This window comes from Coenobita brevimanus, chromosome 101 (genome assembly GCF_032717465.1).
Source record: "Coenobita brevimanus isolate Jiangsu-jjx chromosome 101, ASM3271746v2, whole genome shotgun sequence".
NCBI lineage: Eukaryota > Metazoa > Arthropoda > Malacostraca > Decapoda > Coenobitidae > Coenobita > Coenobita brevimanus.
The window spans coordinates 61,448,783-61,466,064 of NC_137054.1; the positions used below are offsets into that span (position 1 = coordinate 61,448,783).

The 17,282-nt window shown below is 40.4% G+C and overlaps 1 protein-coding gene across 1 annotated transcript in view; it reads left to right on the plus strand.

Annotated features, from left to right (window-relative positions):
* The window catches only part of LOC145415051 (nuclear transcription factor Y subunit gamma-like), a 174,536-nt gene that overhangs the window by 66,956 nt on the left and 90,298 nt on the right, over nt 1-17,282 (plus strand). The window contains exon 4 of the mRNA XM_080284466.1: nt 4,376-4,507. Coding sequence (XP_080140592.1) covers nt 4,376-4,507 — 132 coding nt within the window. The remainder of the gene's footprint in view (nt 1-4,375; nt 4,508-17,282) is intronic.

Consider the following 17,282-nt stretch of genomic DNA (forward strand, 5'->3'; position numbering starts at 1 on the left):
TTATATCTTTCTTTTTGTGTGGGGACCACACTACCGCTGCATATTCTAACCTGGGGCGGATCATGGCCACTATCAATTTTTTCATCATTTCCTCATCCATATAATGAAATGCTACTCTTATGTTAGTCAAGAGTTCATAAGTCTCTCCAACTATCTTGTTAATGTGCTTTTCTGGTGACAAACTATCTTGGACCAGCACTCCCAAATCTTTCTCTTCTCTCCTTTTTGTGATTAATTCATTACCCAAAAAATAATTCAGTGATGGTCTCCTGGTACTTTTACCCATTTCCAATATTTTACATTTCTTTACATTAAATTTCATTTCCCACGTCCGGCTCCAATTGTGTATCCTATCCAAATCCTCCTGCAGTATTTTACAATCCTCCTCAACCTCTATCTTCCTCAAGATCTTTACATCATCAGCAAACAGACTCGCATAACTGTTCACTCCATCTACCATATCATTTACATAAATCAGGAACATTACTGGCGCCAACACTGAGCCTTGAGGGACTCCACTTGTTACTTCCTCCATCCAGACATCTTTTCCTTTATTACTGTCCTCATTTGTCTGTCTCTCAAAAAGTCTCTCATCCATTCCAGAAGTTTCCCCTTTAGTCCTCCTATATATTCTAGTTTCCACATTAGTCTCTTATGAGGTACCTTGTCAAAGGCCTTCTCTAAGTCTAAGTACACACAATCCACCCAACCATCTCTCTCCTGTACCACATCAATCGCTCTTGAGTAAAAGCTCAACAAGTTTGAAACACATGACCTTCCACTTCTGAATCCAAACTGACATTCAGCCAAAATATTCATCTCTTCCAGATATTTTATCCATCTGTCTTTCAGGATTCTCTCACACAATTTTGCGACCATGCTGGTTAGAGACACTGGTCTATAATTCAGGGGTTCTTCCCTGTTTCCTCCCTTGTAAATTGGTACCACATTTGCCCTTTTCCATTCTTTTGGCACTATCCCCTCTTCCAGTGAGCATACAATTAAGCTGTGAATTTTATCCGCCAGTTGTTCTCTGCATTCCTTCAGTACCCAATTAGAAATTCCATCAGGTCCTGGGGCTTTCCTTACATCTTGAGTTTCCAGTAATTTATACACTTCCTGCACCTCCACTTTTATATCTTTCATCACCGGAACATTTCTAATCACTCCCTCCCCTTCCACAAGCTCCTTTTCTTTAGTGAAAACTGACTGGAAACGTTTGTTCATTATTTCTGCTTGCATTGCCGCATCATTAAAGACCTCTCCATCTACTTTCAGCTTGGTGATTCCTTCCTTTTGTTTCAGTTTGCCATTAACAAATGTATAAAACAGTTTGGGTTCATCCTTGCATTTGTCAATTATACCTTTTTCAAAATTCCTTTCTTCTTCCCTACGAATTCTTGTGTATTCGTTTCTTGTTTTTTTATATTCTTCCTTTGTTCTGTCGTTACCTCTCTTTCTCCAATTGTTCCACGCCTTATCTCTCTCTTTTTTGGCTATCATACACCTTCTATTAAACCACTCCTTTTTCCTGTTTTCTTTCCCTCTTACTCTTGGTACAAATTTTTCCACTCCATTATAGAGGTCTAGAAAGATATCCCACTTCCTCTGTATCTCTCTTGTTTCTCTGAATTTTCTCCAATCCGCATTTTCAAAAAAGTTTCTCAATCCTGTAAAATTTGCTTTGCCAAAGTTGTATCTTCCCTGTCTATGAAGCTCGTCTCTTGGCTCGACGTTTCCTATTAACATCTGGAACTCAATGACCACGTGATCACTTTTTCCCAAAGGACAGAGATATTCCAATGATTCTATTACATCAGGTTCTTTGGTGAACAGTAAATCTAACCTTGCTGGTGTGTCCTCACCTCGAAACCGTGTCTCTTCTTTGACCCACTGCGTCATCACATTATTCATTATTATATTTAATAACATAGTACCCCACGAATCCTCGCCGCCTCCCGAGTACCATTCCTCCCAGTTCACCTCTTTACAATTAAAGTCACCCACCAAAATTATATTATTGCTTTTCTCAATTATTTTTTGCAAGTAGCTAGCCATATCTGACAACATCTCATGGTATTCGTCATCCTTCCATGCTCTCTGTCTTTGGGGGAACATACACTACCGCCATATCTCTCTTAACATTCTCTCCAGTTTCTAATTTCATATATATCACTTCAGCCCTGCCTTCTCCCATTTCCACAGTATCTACATTTATGTTGTTCTTCACTGCTATCATCACTCCTCCTCCCTTTTTTCTTTTCTGTCTTTTCTCCACAGTTTGTATTTACCATCTCCCAAATGAACATCAATATCTTCTCTTAATTTGGTCTCTACAAAGCACATGACATCAGGTTCATGTTCTCTCAAGAAATCATTAATTTCGATCCTTGTCGATATGAAACCATCAACATTAGTATATATCACCTTCAAATTATTTTTGACATTATTAATACCCTCTTCTCTCCTACTCTCTGTCCGTACTCACTTCCTCAACTTCTGATCTTTCACAACCATCCCCCCTAATTTCCTTCACTTCTATTTCCTTAAATACCATTTACTTACTTTCATATCCAATACTCTCCAAATAAAAGTATTACGTTCGTCCTCTGTCCTCTTATCATTTTTTTCCTTTTACTTCTTCCTTTAATGATTTTAAAGCTTCTCTTTCTTCTTCATTCAGATCTTTTCTTATTATAATATTTTCCATCCCCCGCCTCTTTGCTTAATTTCCAGGTCACTTTAAGTATCTCATTTATTACACTTTCTGATGTAAACTTGACTCTCATTGGTCTTGTTTCCCCTTTCTTATAAGGCCCTATCCTCCTTACTTCCTCAATTTCTTTTACCCACTTGTTTCCTTCGGGGTCAATCTTGCCTAATATTCCTCTCACCATGTTCGTGTCTCTCTCGAGTCTTGCGAACCTAACCTTTTCTTCCTCTTCCCTGTTTCCTAATACTATCACACATCTGTTCCTTTCTACAGTTTCTCTCACTATTTTCTCTTTTTTCTTCAGTATTTTCACTACATTTTCTTCCATTTCTTTCTTGTTCATTTCCCTTTCTTCCTGGATGATCTCTCTTAAGCTGACCACTTCTTTCTGTTCTTCCTCTACGTGTGCCCACTTTGCCTTGTGTTCTTCAAGTACATTACTCACCTTCTCCGTTTTATTAGTACTCTCTTCAAGTTTCCTCCTCAGTTCAACATTTTCCCGCTTCAATTTCTTAATCTCTTCATTGGCCGTTTCGTTGGACTGGATTAGACTCTGTATGGTGGTTTCCGTATTTCCTGACACATCCTTTATCACTAGATTCTCTACTTTTTTTTCGAGTTCACTAATCCTCATAATTAATGTTTTCACCAGGTCCATGACATTAGTATTAGCATCAAATCCTTGAAATTCCATTCCCTCATTGTTTACATTTTCGGCCATCTTTAACGTACCGATCAAGTACCTAAACAGCTGTTACCAATAAGCCACAAACATTCATGTATACTATTGCCAACAAATCTTTACATTTTTGGTAGGCTACCAACTTTCATTATTTTAAATTTAAAGAAAGACCCTAGGAGACAGGACAGACAAAATTCCTGAAACTACTCAAGGTCAGGAGCGATGCCTGGGACGTCCTCTCTCTCCGGCTGTTCGTGTGTGTGAGAGGAATATTAGGCAAGATTGACCCCGAAGGAAACAAGTGGGTAAAAGAAATTGAGGAAGTAAGGAGGATAGGGCCTTATAAGAAAGGGGAAACAAGACCAATGAGAGTCAAGTTTACATCAGAAAGTGTAATAAATGAGATACTTAAAGTGACCTGTGTGTGTGTGTGTGTGTGTGTGTGTGTGTGTGTGTGTGTGCACTTTGATTAAGTGTAAGCAGACCATTTCAGATCCATCCATTCATCCATCATCCAGTCCTACGTTGCCTCCATGAGGAGCATAGGAGCCCGGGGCTAGGCAGTTGGTCATGACATTTAAGAAGTTCCATCCCATAATTTTATTTGTGTAGATTTTTGAACATTTGTTTTAGCAAAGTCCTTAAAAAAGACAATGTTTTATCTGTACTTGGTGGGGTGAGCATGAGTCTATGTGGTCTGACAGTTTAAATCTAAGGGGGGATGACTGCAGAGGGGGGCCAACTTTGGGATTTTCGTTCATAATCTCTCTCTCTCTCTCTCATTTACTGGGCCTGGTCGGGGTTAATCTTTCCATACAAAATGATTTTAGTGTAGAATGAGCCTCATAAATTGATGGTCTACTGTATGTTGTTTTGAGTTAAGTGCCATTTTCCAACTTTTTTTCAAATACTGTAATTGAATTGTTGTTGATGTTGAGGAAAGGGAAATTATTATTGATAAGGAATATTATTGTCTACAGAGAAATGACATAGCCATGGCAATCACCAAGTATGACCAGTTTGACTTTCTGATTGATATTGTACCTCGGGATGAATTAAAACCCTCCAAGTCCCGAGACGATGCCAGCCGCACTGGTGTACCTACGGACCAGGTATTGTATGAACTTCTTTACTCTGCCTGCCTGTCTTAATGTTATGATCTTGGGATTTTCATATTTACTTATAGAAGAATATACCAGTGTGGTATTGCTTTTATTTTGGTACATAATGCATGTCATGAATATTGCACTTCTGTTGAATGGAAGGTAATTGTATATTAGTCTGTTTATTTAAGTAGAAGTTATGACCATCTTACCAGCAGCCAGATATATTAATGGTAGAAGTGAGGGAAAGTAGCAGTGTTGAAGAATGGCAAGGTGGCAGGGCTTGATAGGTGCTGTGTACGCATCATTATCATTGCCGATATCATCATCATCATCATCACCATTATCATCATCATCATCATCATCATAACTATTATCATCATCATCGTCACTGTTATCATCATCATCATCGTCATCATTGGTGTTATCATCACCAGCATCATCACTGTAATCATCACCATCATCATCCCTGTCATCATTACCATCATCAAAGTTGTTGCCATCAGTTCTATGTTTCCCCTCTAAGGATGAGGTGAGGAAGGGTCAAGAAAACTAAGAGAAAGCACAAAATACGTAGAACTTTACAGCATGCCCAGTGAAATGGGTTGAGTAATTCATGCACCACTGAATCCCCATAAACCATGGCTCCAACTCACAGATCTGATCATCTGCCTTCCCCCCCTTTTTTTTATTTATATATAAATGCACTCCACATTACCTGCCAGGTAGCCATTTTGATGACTTTTTTTTAGAAAGATATGTCAAACCCAGATTATATGCTGCTTTTTACATCCAACCAACGCAGTCACCTGGCAGTTCCCTAGCCCCGCTTTCTTACACTTTTACACATCCATATACCTTCTTGGCTTATCATGCCTCCTCGCATGTTCCAGCTCACTCACGTACATTCTTTCAGATGTGTTATTGTGGTAGGTGGGGGCGCTTACCATCCACTCACTCAATGTAGTGCTGCTCTTGGGTGTCTGCTCTTTCCTCTCCATCCTTCTTTTCTTCCATTCTCTTCTGTCTTTCTTTCCTTCATTGTTTCCTTGTCCTTCTGCCTACGGGTGACTTTACACTTCCTCTTCTGTCTTTCTTTCCTTCATTCTTTCCACTTTCTTCAGCCTGTGGGTGACTCTACACTGAGTGACAAGCCAAATGGTTTCCTGTGCACCAGCAAACCATTTACTACACTGGGTGGTAACCATATAACCAAATTTTGGCACCTGGTGGTTTAGTGGGTAATTATTGTGCTCCAATCGGATTGAGCCGGTGAAGGTTTGTATCCAAGGGATGGTTAGGGTTGATTGCTCATGTAATGCCTCTCAGGGATGATTGAGGCTGGTCACTCTCATCTTAAATGTTGAGACCAACTGCCTAGCCCCGGGCTCCTACGCTCCTCATGGGGCAATGTAGGATTGGATGATGGATGGTAGGTGAGGGCGCTCACCATCCACTCACTCAATGTAGTGCTGCTCTCAGGTGTCTGCCCTTTCCTCTCCTCCAGCCTTCTTTCCTTCCATCCACTTCTGTCCATCTTTCCTTCCTTCTTTCCTTTTCCTTCTACCTGTGGGTGACTTTACACCGAGTGACAGGCCAAATGGTTTCCTGTACACCAGGAAACCATTTACTATGCTGAGTGGTAACCATATAGCCAAATTTTGGTGCCTGGTGGTTTAGTGGGTAAATGAGGTGGTCCAGTCGGATTGAGCCGGTGAAGGTCTACATCCAGGGGGTGGTTGGGGTTTATTGCTCATGTAATGCCACTCAGGGATGAGTGAGGCTGGTCACTCTCATCTTAAATGTCAGGACCAACTTGCCTAGCCCCGGGCTTCTACGCCTCTCATGGGGCAACATAGGATTGGATGATGGATGGATGGATATTTTTAGTCTTGATTTACATACCATCAGTGCACATCAGACATGGGGTCTATTACTATTACTATTACTATTACTCACAATTGCTCTCTGTTATATTACTAGTAATATTACTTTAATGGTTATCTGTTATATTACTGTTACTAATACTTGGTCATCTATTACTATTACTCTTAATATATTGTTTGTAATAACGGTAGTTATTTTAATTAAAAATGCTTATCATTTTCATTATTGTTGGGAGGCTGTCCCTTGTAATGCACAAGTATGTCCTGATCATTTGATGGCTAGTAGGCCACTCCCCATTCTGCACGGTCTCCTGTGGTGTACCTGCATCATGGAGAGCAGCCAAAAGATAACCAAGGTCGAAGGTGAGAAGGTTATTTTAAATGACAAAGGGTAATCAGTATTGATATTTGTTTCAAGCAGATCACTACAATTCATGGACTGTATATAGCCATTGGCCACTGAGGTACTGTATTACATTATATTGAAATAATAATTTGCCACATTTAACTTTTAAGTTCATGGAAACACAAATTCATATATAACAAATTAAACTTCTGCTTAGTTCAAGTTTTATATATATATATATATATATATATATATATAATTCTGCATTATTTAACATGACTGAAGGTAAAATGCTACACTACATATTTGTGAAAAAATATCATACTGAGTAACTGACCAACGGGTAACTAAGGTGAAAAGTCTATTTTCAATGACAAGTTACTGTGGTCACCTATGCAGTACTGATACTTGACACATACATTAGCTATTTCATACAAATCACTACAGTTTCAAGAACAGTATATAACTAAAGAGAAACTGTATTACAGTATATTCTATTAAAAAACTGCCACACATAAATTCTTGAAAACATCACAGATTAAATAATTTCTTCTTGGTTTAGGTTTATGTGTATATCTCATCATCAGCAGGTCGACATTGGATATATAATTTATTCTGTTGACGCATAAAGACTAAGTAAGTTCCTGTAATAGGAAAGTATTATACTATTATCCATAACTTTGCCTTCTATTACTATTACTATTACAGGCACAATTTTTAATGTTACTATTACTATTACTATTACTCTGAAAACCGTGTAATAATCTGTTACTATTACAATTACATATTACTGTTAGCCCATGTCCGGTGCTCATTCTATTCTACCCTGTTATCAACACATTTCTGTGCTCACATCTTTCACATACTATATTTCAATAAATTTCATTATAACACACTTACTAAGTTTAGTCCATTGCTGTATAGCCAGAACTGTATTATAGCCCTAATTTGTGCTAATGAGTCTGCATTGCCGTTCTTTTATGACATCATAGGCTCAAAGCATTGTCATTACACATTTAATGCATCATCATCATCATCTTCATTGTCTTTCTTCCCCTTTTCCCCACCAGCAGGTTGGGTGAGGTAGGGTCGAGAAAGCCAGGAAAAGAAAAAATATGATACTGGTACAGCATCGATATTCCAGCACACTTGGTTCTAGAGCCTTGTCCGGATGAACAGTTTTGCCCAACTAACAAAGGTTATTATGTCCCATATAACAAGAAGCGGTGCCAAGGCACAGCAAACCTGTCCCTAGCAGTCATTTTAGTGCTGACGTGTAAACACAACAGGATATCTAGTCAAAAGTGTTATATATCAAATGTGGAGTAAATTGGGTGAAAATTGACGATTTGATGCCCATTTGAAATTTTTGGCCTGACCCACCTGACACTGACCCCCTTACCACTAGCTGGGAGATGACCCCCGTGATGTAATGAAGCATGTTATAGGACGTAGGCTTGAAAGATGCACCTGTAGGTTTTGGTTTCATGTCGATATGACCAATTTGAAAGGAGTTATAATGATTTTTTTGGGGGGAGGGGGGGCTACAGCCTGGGCTTTGGCCCAGTTTGGCCCAAAATTTAATCAGATGATCAGAAGGTCATAGCCCATCATCTCTGTAATTTTCTGTCAAAATCTCACCAGTAGTTTTTGCATAAAGTTGTTAACAGACAAACAGACAAACTGAGTGTAAACAATACCCGTCCCCGAGCCCCTCCAGGGCGGGGATGGGTAGTAATTCAGCAAGGACCAACGGAGGTCATGAGTAATTAACAGTTCACCTTTGACCCACCGTTCTTCAGTGCAATATGGTAATGCTCTAATTTAATTTTGTGTGGAACATCTAAGCCTGGTTCATTATCATACTACCCAACAAGTTAACTTCATCACTCTGATGTTGTTGAAACCATTCCGTCATCATTCGATCACGCTCAGTACTCTTACCATCTTTCAGAGATTTTCTAATGCTCATTTGCTTATTCCTGTCACTCTTTGCATAAAATTTCAGTATTGTTCCATTTGTTTCTTTATATCGCAAACATTTGACAAACCATTACCGTATGCATCATACAACGTCTGTTCAGGAAACACCACGGTCCGTTTTTTTTTTTTTTTTTCCAGTTCTGCCTTATCCTGCATTATTGTTTTCAGTTTTAGGATAAAAATGTCTTACTGCATTAATTCCTCCCCCAAATAGCAGTTAATATGCCTTTGTGACCAAACGGGTGAATAAAATCATACAGGTAAGTGAAGATACTGACGGCCAGTGCAGAAGGTCACTGGATAGCTACATGTTGTTTACAGCGGTAATTGTAGCCTCGCAGCAAGTGGCTTCCACATGTAAAGGACCTCAGAATGAAATAACGGTTTATGCACTCCACGCTTGCTTATAACATGCCTTAGTATGAAATCTTACCTAAAAGAAATAGCATTTTAAATAGCACACCAACTAGCCAGCCAAGGATGATCTCAATGGGATGGATGTCTAGTGGCAGCTTTGAACTTTAGTCTAACACAAGCTGCATCATGCCAAGTCATTTGGTCATCGAGGTGCATGCACTTGAATGAACGTGTCTTTAATGCACTTGATGATTTGTTGCTAGTTGAACAATTAATGATTATGAAGTGCAACATGCTTGTGTGAAATTCAGTTTCAGATTGGAAAATCTTTAATCGCAACTTTTCAGATGATGCTACAGGCATATGGGGAGGATTGTTTGAGCGTTTCGCAATGTCACAAGTGGTTCCAGCAGTTCAAATTGGGAAGAACATCCACAGAAGACAACCCCAAATCAGGATGGCTATCCACGTCAACGGATGACGATCACAATGAAAATGTGCATGCTGTGATCCATGAAAATCATTTCTTGACTGTGAAGTGTCTGAAGAAGTAGGCATCTGTAAAATCTCATGCCACATGATTTTAACTGAAAAACTGAAGATGCATTGTGTTGCCAAGAAATTTGTTCCACACCTGTTGACAGATGAGCAAAAAGAGAATCATGTCACAGTAGTCAGAAGCTGTTTGATTGTTTGAATGGTGATGAAAACTCTGAAGAATATCATAACAGGTGATGAAACGTGGGTGTGTGGCTACAATATTCAGACAAAAGGCAGGCATTGCAGTGGGTTAGAGCATCGTCACCTCAACCAAAAAAAGCACATCAGAGTTGCTCAGATGCGAAGGTAATGTTGATCATCATTTTTTTATTAGAAGGACGTCTTTCATCTTGACCTTGTTCCATGTGATTAGACAGTCATTAAAAAGTTGTACTTGTACATCCTGAAGCATTGTGAAGGAAGAGGCCTGAGGCATGGACAAACAAAACCTGGATGCTGCACCACGACAGTGCACCTGCTCACACATCGCACTTTATCGATGACATTTTGATGAAGCATGAGATGACTGTCATGCCCCAGCTACCCTTCTGTGTGGACTCGGAACTTGTGGACCCCCCCCCCCTCCCACACACACACAAAGTTGAAATCCACCCAGAAAGGGCATCAGTTTCTTATGATAGAAAAGATAGAAGAAAATTTGCCAAGTGCACTAAACGTATGTTCACTCCAGCAAATATACCTTGATGACTTAGTGACATGGCATGATGTGGGTCAAAGTTACATCTAAACAGTGCTCCCATAGTGATCATATAATGCTGCCTAGTTGTGCACTTTAAAAAGTTCATTTTCTTTGTGGACGGACCTTGTAGATATTAGTGGTGGAAATAAGCTTTTGGTTTAATTATAGTACATCAGAACTGAAGTGGTGATATAATACAGGCATACCCCGGTTTAACTATGCAATTGGTTAAGTAAAAACTCATCGCTATGTGGGATATCGTATCTCGGGGTAGATTTAACATGTACAGTATAGGGATGCAGTTTTGAACCTTGGGATTCCCCTGCAACCAAGTCCTAAGCGCACCCAGCTGAATAAAAAAAAAAAGTTTAAAGCCAGTCTAAATAGCCTAACAGATGTAAAAGCTAACCTAAGCCTAAAACCAGTGTCTGTCTTGCTGGTAATCAGTCAAGGTCACTAGAGAATGCGATCTCTGACTCGTATTCAAACTTGGTAGAGAAAAAGCAGCAGCATTGTAAACAGTCCTGCCGTCACATGGTCCTGGGACAATTAAATAAACATCTGTTATGCATAATAATAATAATAATGTATGAATGACACAGAATCGTCGAAGATGTGATTTGTGACGGAGAATCGTTGATGTTTTGACGGGGAATTCTCTTGACGGGGAAAGCAATCGATGAGGCGATCGGTATAGCCTTTTCAACGTCCTCTCTTTGTCATTATTGTTACTGTTCCGTTTGCTGAGCTCCTTTATTTTATCTCTTATTTTCCAACATTTATTTAGAAATTCGTCTGTATTTTTAAAGCGTTTTTCCTTGAACAACCTGAATGTAAACACATGAGTGATCGATGTCACAGTTTTCATCAATGTATGAAATATTTACTCTCTATGGTTTTCATAATTATTAATATTTAAAATTATTAATATGTATTCACTCTCATCTTAAATCACTCTCATCTTAAATGTCAGGACCAACTCCCTAGCCCCGGGCTCCTACACTCCTCATGGGGCAATGTAGGAGTGGATGATGGATGGATGGATGGATTATTATGTATTCCATGATAGGTTAGATGACAGTTCAGTAGTCAAACACAAAATATTCTTTGTTGAGTCGCCTAGTTGCCCGCACTGTTTTGTATCTTGTCTGATGGGCGAGGATCTGTTCTCCAAATGACATTGTTCACTCCACCTATAACAAATGCATTAAATCTAAAAACAGTTTATAAATCATCCTGATTACAAAATTAGGTATAAAATATCGTCAAAATCAGTAAAAATAAAACCCATCACAAAACTAGGGGTAGGCCTACGATAGGCGGGGTAGGGTGGTATTTCTATCCCCATCACTATTCCAGGGTATCTCATCTATGGATATCGTAAATCGGGGTCTGCCTGTATTAATGGGTAAACTTAAAAGAACGAGAATAGATACTGATGTGAGGAATGGTTAATTGTAATATTTCCATATTCACAGACAGATATAGTAATAAAAATGCTGGGTCATAAAGTTAGCTATGAGAAATTTGAGAAAATAAAAGTCATCTGGTTGTGCATGGAGAGTAGAAGAATCGGTGTAAATATTGCTGAGCCAGTCCCTCCGGTCTGTTTAGGGGTTCTTATTCGGGTTTTAGACAGAAAAGTTAGTGTAAACTTCTATCTATCTATCTATCTATTGCCAGACGCCTCAATCCCGTTTGGGGTGGCCACAAACAAATTGCATCCACGTCGCCCTGTCCCCCGCCATTTCACTTCCCTGCTCCCAACTCACACCCCCCTCTCTCATATACCTCTCCACCCCATCCCTCCATCTCATCCTCGGCCTCCCCCTCCCTCTTCCCCCCTCCACCTCACTCCCATACACTCTCTTCGTCAGTCTTTCACCCTCCATCCTCTCCACATGGCCAAACCACCTCAGTGTGTTCCTCATAACGCTTCCTAACACATTCACATCCACACCACAACGCTCCTTTATATCCTCATTCGTCAGCCTGTCTCTCCATGTGACTCCACAGGCTCCTCTTAAATAACTCATTTCCACTGCTCTCACTCTTGACTTGTGTCCTTCCAACAACGTCCAGTCTTCACTTCCATACGTTAGAGTTGGTATCACAATACTGTCATATAGTAACTTTTTCACTTCCATGCTCACTTCCCTGTTTCTTATCACTGCTTTCAAAGAACCAGCAACCTTTCTTCCCTGCTGTACCCTTTCAAGCACTTCACCCTCCAAACCTGCATCCTTACTCATCACACTACCCAAGTACTTAAACGTACTCACATTTTCCAATTGCTCACCATCCAACCTCTCTGTACATTCACTGACTTCACCTCTCTCAAAGACCATCACTTTACTCTTCCCTACATTCACCTTTAGATTTCGTTTCTTACACACTCTCCCAAACTCATCCGCCAAGCCTTGCAGCTCCCCTTCGTCTTCACTCAACAACACAGTATCATCTGCAAACAACAGTACAGGGAGTTTCCAAACACTATCCTCTCTCACCAGGGCCACTCCAACATCCACTACCCTACCTTGTACCTCTTTTATTACCCCATCCATGTACAGATTGAACAATCATGGAGACATGACACATCCCTGTTTCAACCCAACTTTCAAAGAGAAAAATTCACTTAGTTCACCATCCACACACACTGCAGCCTTAGCACCATCGTACATACTCTTCACAGCATTCAACAACTTCCCATCTACTCCATATATTCTTAACACTTTCCACAATCCTTGTCTATCCACCCTGTCATATGCTTTCTCCAGATCCATGAAAGCCGCATACAACTTCTTTCCCTTCTCTAGATACTTTTCCACTAAAGATCTAAGAATGAATATCTGATCTACACAACCTCTTCCCATCCTAAAGCCTCCCTGTTCTTCTCCAACTAATTCCTCTGTTCTTTCTCTAACTCTGTCAATAAGTATCCTACCATACACTTTTCCTGTTATACTAAGAAGACAAATGCCCCTATGATTACCACACACTTCTTTTTCACCTTTTCCTTTGTACAAGGGAATAATTATACCTGACTTCCAATCCTCCGGCACTCTACCTTCCTCCCAGGCCAATCTGCACATCTTCCACATCCATTCTACTACTATCTCTCCCCCATGCTTCAGCATTTCACCACACACTCCATCAATTCCTGGGGCTTTCCCCGATTTAACTTTCTTCATTGCTTCCACAACTTCTATCCTACTGATTTCTTCCTGTCTTCTCACCTCCCTCCTTCTCCCAGTCATTCCCCAGCCACTTATACTCGCATTACTTCCATCCTCTATGTTCAACAATTCCTTAAAGTGTTCTTTCCATCTGCTCACTTTTTCTCCCTTCTCCACTAGTAATCTACCATTTTTATCTTTCACTCCCCTGCTAACTTCACTTCCACCCTGTCTTACTCTTTTCACCTCTTTCCAGAACATTTTCTTACAGTCCCTCCACTTTACACTCAAATTCCTTCCAAATTCCTCATGCACTCTCTTCTTACTCTCTCTTACTAATCTTTTCACCTCTCTCTTTCTTTCTACATATAACTCTTTCTTCCGCCTCTCATTTATTTCCATTTATTGCTTAATTTTTTTTTCATCATTATAGTAGTCTGGTGAACTATGATCATGGAGGTTTGACTGTTGAAATAGACTGGTGTTCATGCATGACATCACCACTAACCTTTGCATCTTTCTTAGAAGCCATAGCTATGGTTAAATGTAGGTAAAAAAAGCTAAGAATCAGACAAAATACAGGGATAATCACCAAGACATGCGATGGAAGTAATCCAAGTGAGCATGTGCTACACAACACCATCTGTGGCCACCCAGTAAACTGCTCTGGTGGGTGTGGGAACTTCAAATATCCTCTTGTAATTTGCCCAGATTAACAGAGGTGCCAAACCATCCAATGCCAGAAAATTTGTGTTGTAACTGTAGTGGGAAAACTAATTAACAGCATGTCCAAGGAAATGTGTTATGCATCAGTTCACTCATTACTGAAGTCCCTGGAATTCTGCTCCACATCATGGGCATTCCTTCCTTATTTAGCTTCATGGTTACACAGTCATATAGAGTCAGTCCCACAACTGTTAAGTTAAAAAGGGATGTTAAATCCTTGTCATGCTCTGCTCCATACAAAAGTCACTAAACCAGCCCAATCTCATGTCTGTTCCTTAATGTCATTCTCCTCCATATCCCTCTTTCTCACCGACTCATTCACCATTTCTGTCCAGTTTTTTCCTTAGGCTGATCCACCTTCATACCTCTCTTTCTCAAAGACTTACCTTATCTGTTCACCTTCATGGCCTACCATTCATCCCACATTCAAACTCACTCTCATATACTCTATACCCGTTTCACCAGTCCATCTGTACCCACTTCCCATATGATCATACCACATAAGTATATCCTCTTCATCTCAGTTATCCATGGACTAAACACCACATATTTCATTAATCAAATTGTTTTTTATCCTGTCCACTCTCTACACCCCACACACATTTCCCAGTATCATTCTCCATTGCTGTAAAACTGTTGTTTTCATGGCACACCATAGTCTCACAGTCATGCTTTATACCAAAAATAGGAGGGAGGAGCAAAAATATAGAAATGAGGGTTGAAAATAGTGTGAAGGTGTGAAGGATGAAGGTGGAAGAATGCCAACAGTTGTAAGTGAAGTACAGAGCATATGGAAGGAATACAGTACAGTAAACTCTCAATTAACTGTTGTAATTCTGCCAAGCCCTCTGCCAGTTAAAGCAAAATGCCAGATATTGCACATCCAGCACAACATTTGGCCTTGAGCCAGATACTGTGCGTCTGTCTGTCTTGACCCTCTGTGCTAAAAGCTTTACCCTGAATAAAAGATGAAAACTAAACATATAAAAACAATACAATAATGATACGGTACAGTGATACAGTACTGTACATAGTATACTGTATGAACTCACCAGATGTCGGCATCAGTGGGGAGAATCAGCACTGGGGGTTCAAACTCGTAAACATTACAGTATACAACAGTACGGGTAGATTAACATTAAAAATAGAGCATTAGGACATGAGCATTGACAGGCCATTATCTTTGCAGTACAATACAGTACAATAGCTTGAACATAGGATGCCACAGAGTTGGGCAAAGCACCAGCATTTTGTGACCGCATGGTCAAAAGAGTGGGAACGCACAGGCATGTCTTGACACTACGACATCTACAGGCAAGAATGAGAGTGCGGTGGTATTCTTGGCTTGCTAGATAAGCCATGCCCATGATGGATTCTGATTGGCTGGGACGTAGTGGGCATTTTCACTGGCTCGTGAGTTTTGGGATTTCCCTTGGTGCTGGTTGGCTACTTCTTATGAGCCGTTTGAAACCCCTTAACACCGGATATTGCTTTGGACTGCTGGTTACGTCCTGTTTTTGCACGGGATGTTGCATAAAAGTTGCCGGCTATTGCAGTAATGGAGCCAGATATTGCGTTGGGACGGATATTGTGATGACGGATAATTGAGAGTTCACTGTTCTTTGAAAGGCTCATTAACCCTCTCAGGAATGATGATGCAATGTGCATCATATCAGTGGTGGGCTGAAGAGTAACCGATGACTCAGTTTTCGTAATTTTAGACGTAATATTCACCAAAAATTAAGTTTTAACAGTACAGTACAGTATTCGTGTGTGTGCGCACTGCCTGGATTTTGGCTTTGCCCTCAACCTAATAATTTCTCCACCAAGGCACTTCCTATGGCTCTGTCACCAATCCCTTTCCTATTATCTTTGGAAAGAGACTTGTCAGAGGTGGATGAGGCAAGAGGTCCACATAAGGTGGGAATAGAAGTGGACTAGATCTATTGCCAGATGCCATAATCCCGTAAGGGGTGGCTATTTGACTTTGAGTTATTTGTTTTACGGGGAGGGGCACTAACCCTCCACCAACCCAGTCGTTGACATGTAGGGAGCACATATGGTTTGGTTATATGGTTACCACCCAACGTTGTAAATGGTTTCTTGGCATACAGGAAACCATTTTGCTTGACACTCAGTGTAAAGCCACCTGTAAAGGAAAGAAAAGCAATAAGAAGTGACAGGAAAGATGGGGGAAATAGGAAGAGAGGAGGGCAGGCACAGAAAAAGAATAATAAAGGCTAAGGAAGAAGTAAGCAGCACTACATCAAGTGAGTGGATGATGGTCACCACCACCTACCACTAAAAGTTCAAGAAATTATCATTCTGCACCTGGCAAAGTCACAAAGAAGACTGAGGTACGCTTGCGTGAGGTGGCAGGAGTCACTCATTACTCTTTGGTGCCGAGATCAAATGGCGAGTTGTTCAAACGATGGCAGGAATACATTAGCGGCTCCTTCCGTCACCTGGTGGTCCTCGTCCACCCATTTTGTCGTGGCATTTGCTGCTTCCCAGAATGTAGGGGTTATGAAGTGTATTTTGATGTCTAGTGTTACTGAGGGCACTGCAAAGGGGTTTTAAGCCATAACATTGTGAAATTTTCATTGTGGGAGCTATCAAAACTTTCCCTCCTTTGCAGAAATTTATTTTTCTCTGGTGCCCATGTAATGTAATCCGGACAAAACACAAGGGGTTTTGTATTTTCATTGAGTGTCACTTCTTATTGCTTTTCTATCCTTTACAGGTGGCATTACATTGAGTGACAAGCCAGATGGTTTCCTGTAAGCCAAGAAACCATTTACAGCGCTGGGTGTTAACCATATAACCAAACCATACGTGCCCCCTACGTGTCAGCAAGTGGGTTGGTGGAGGGTTGGTGCCCCTCCCCGTAAAACAAATAACTCAAAGTCAGATGGCCACCCCTTATGGGATTATGGCATCTGGCAATAGATAGACAGATAGATAGAATATGTAAGGGTAGCCAGATTATTAATGACACAATGGAAAGTGTCAGTTAGGGAAACACCCACTTTGATTGCATGGAGGAGATGTGTTATCTGAAGGACATGTT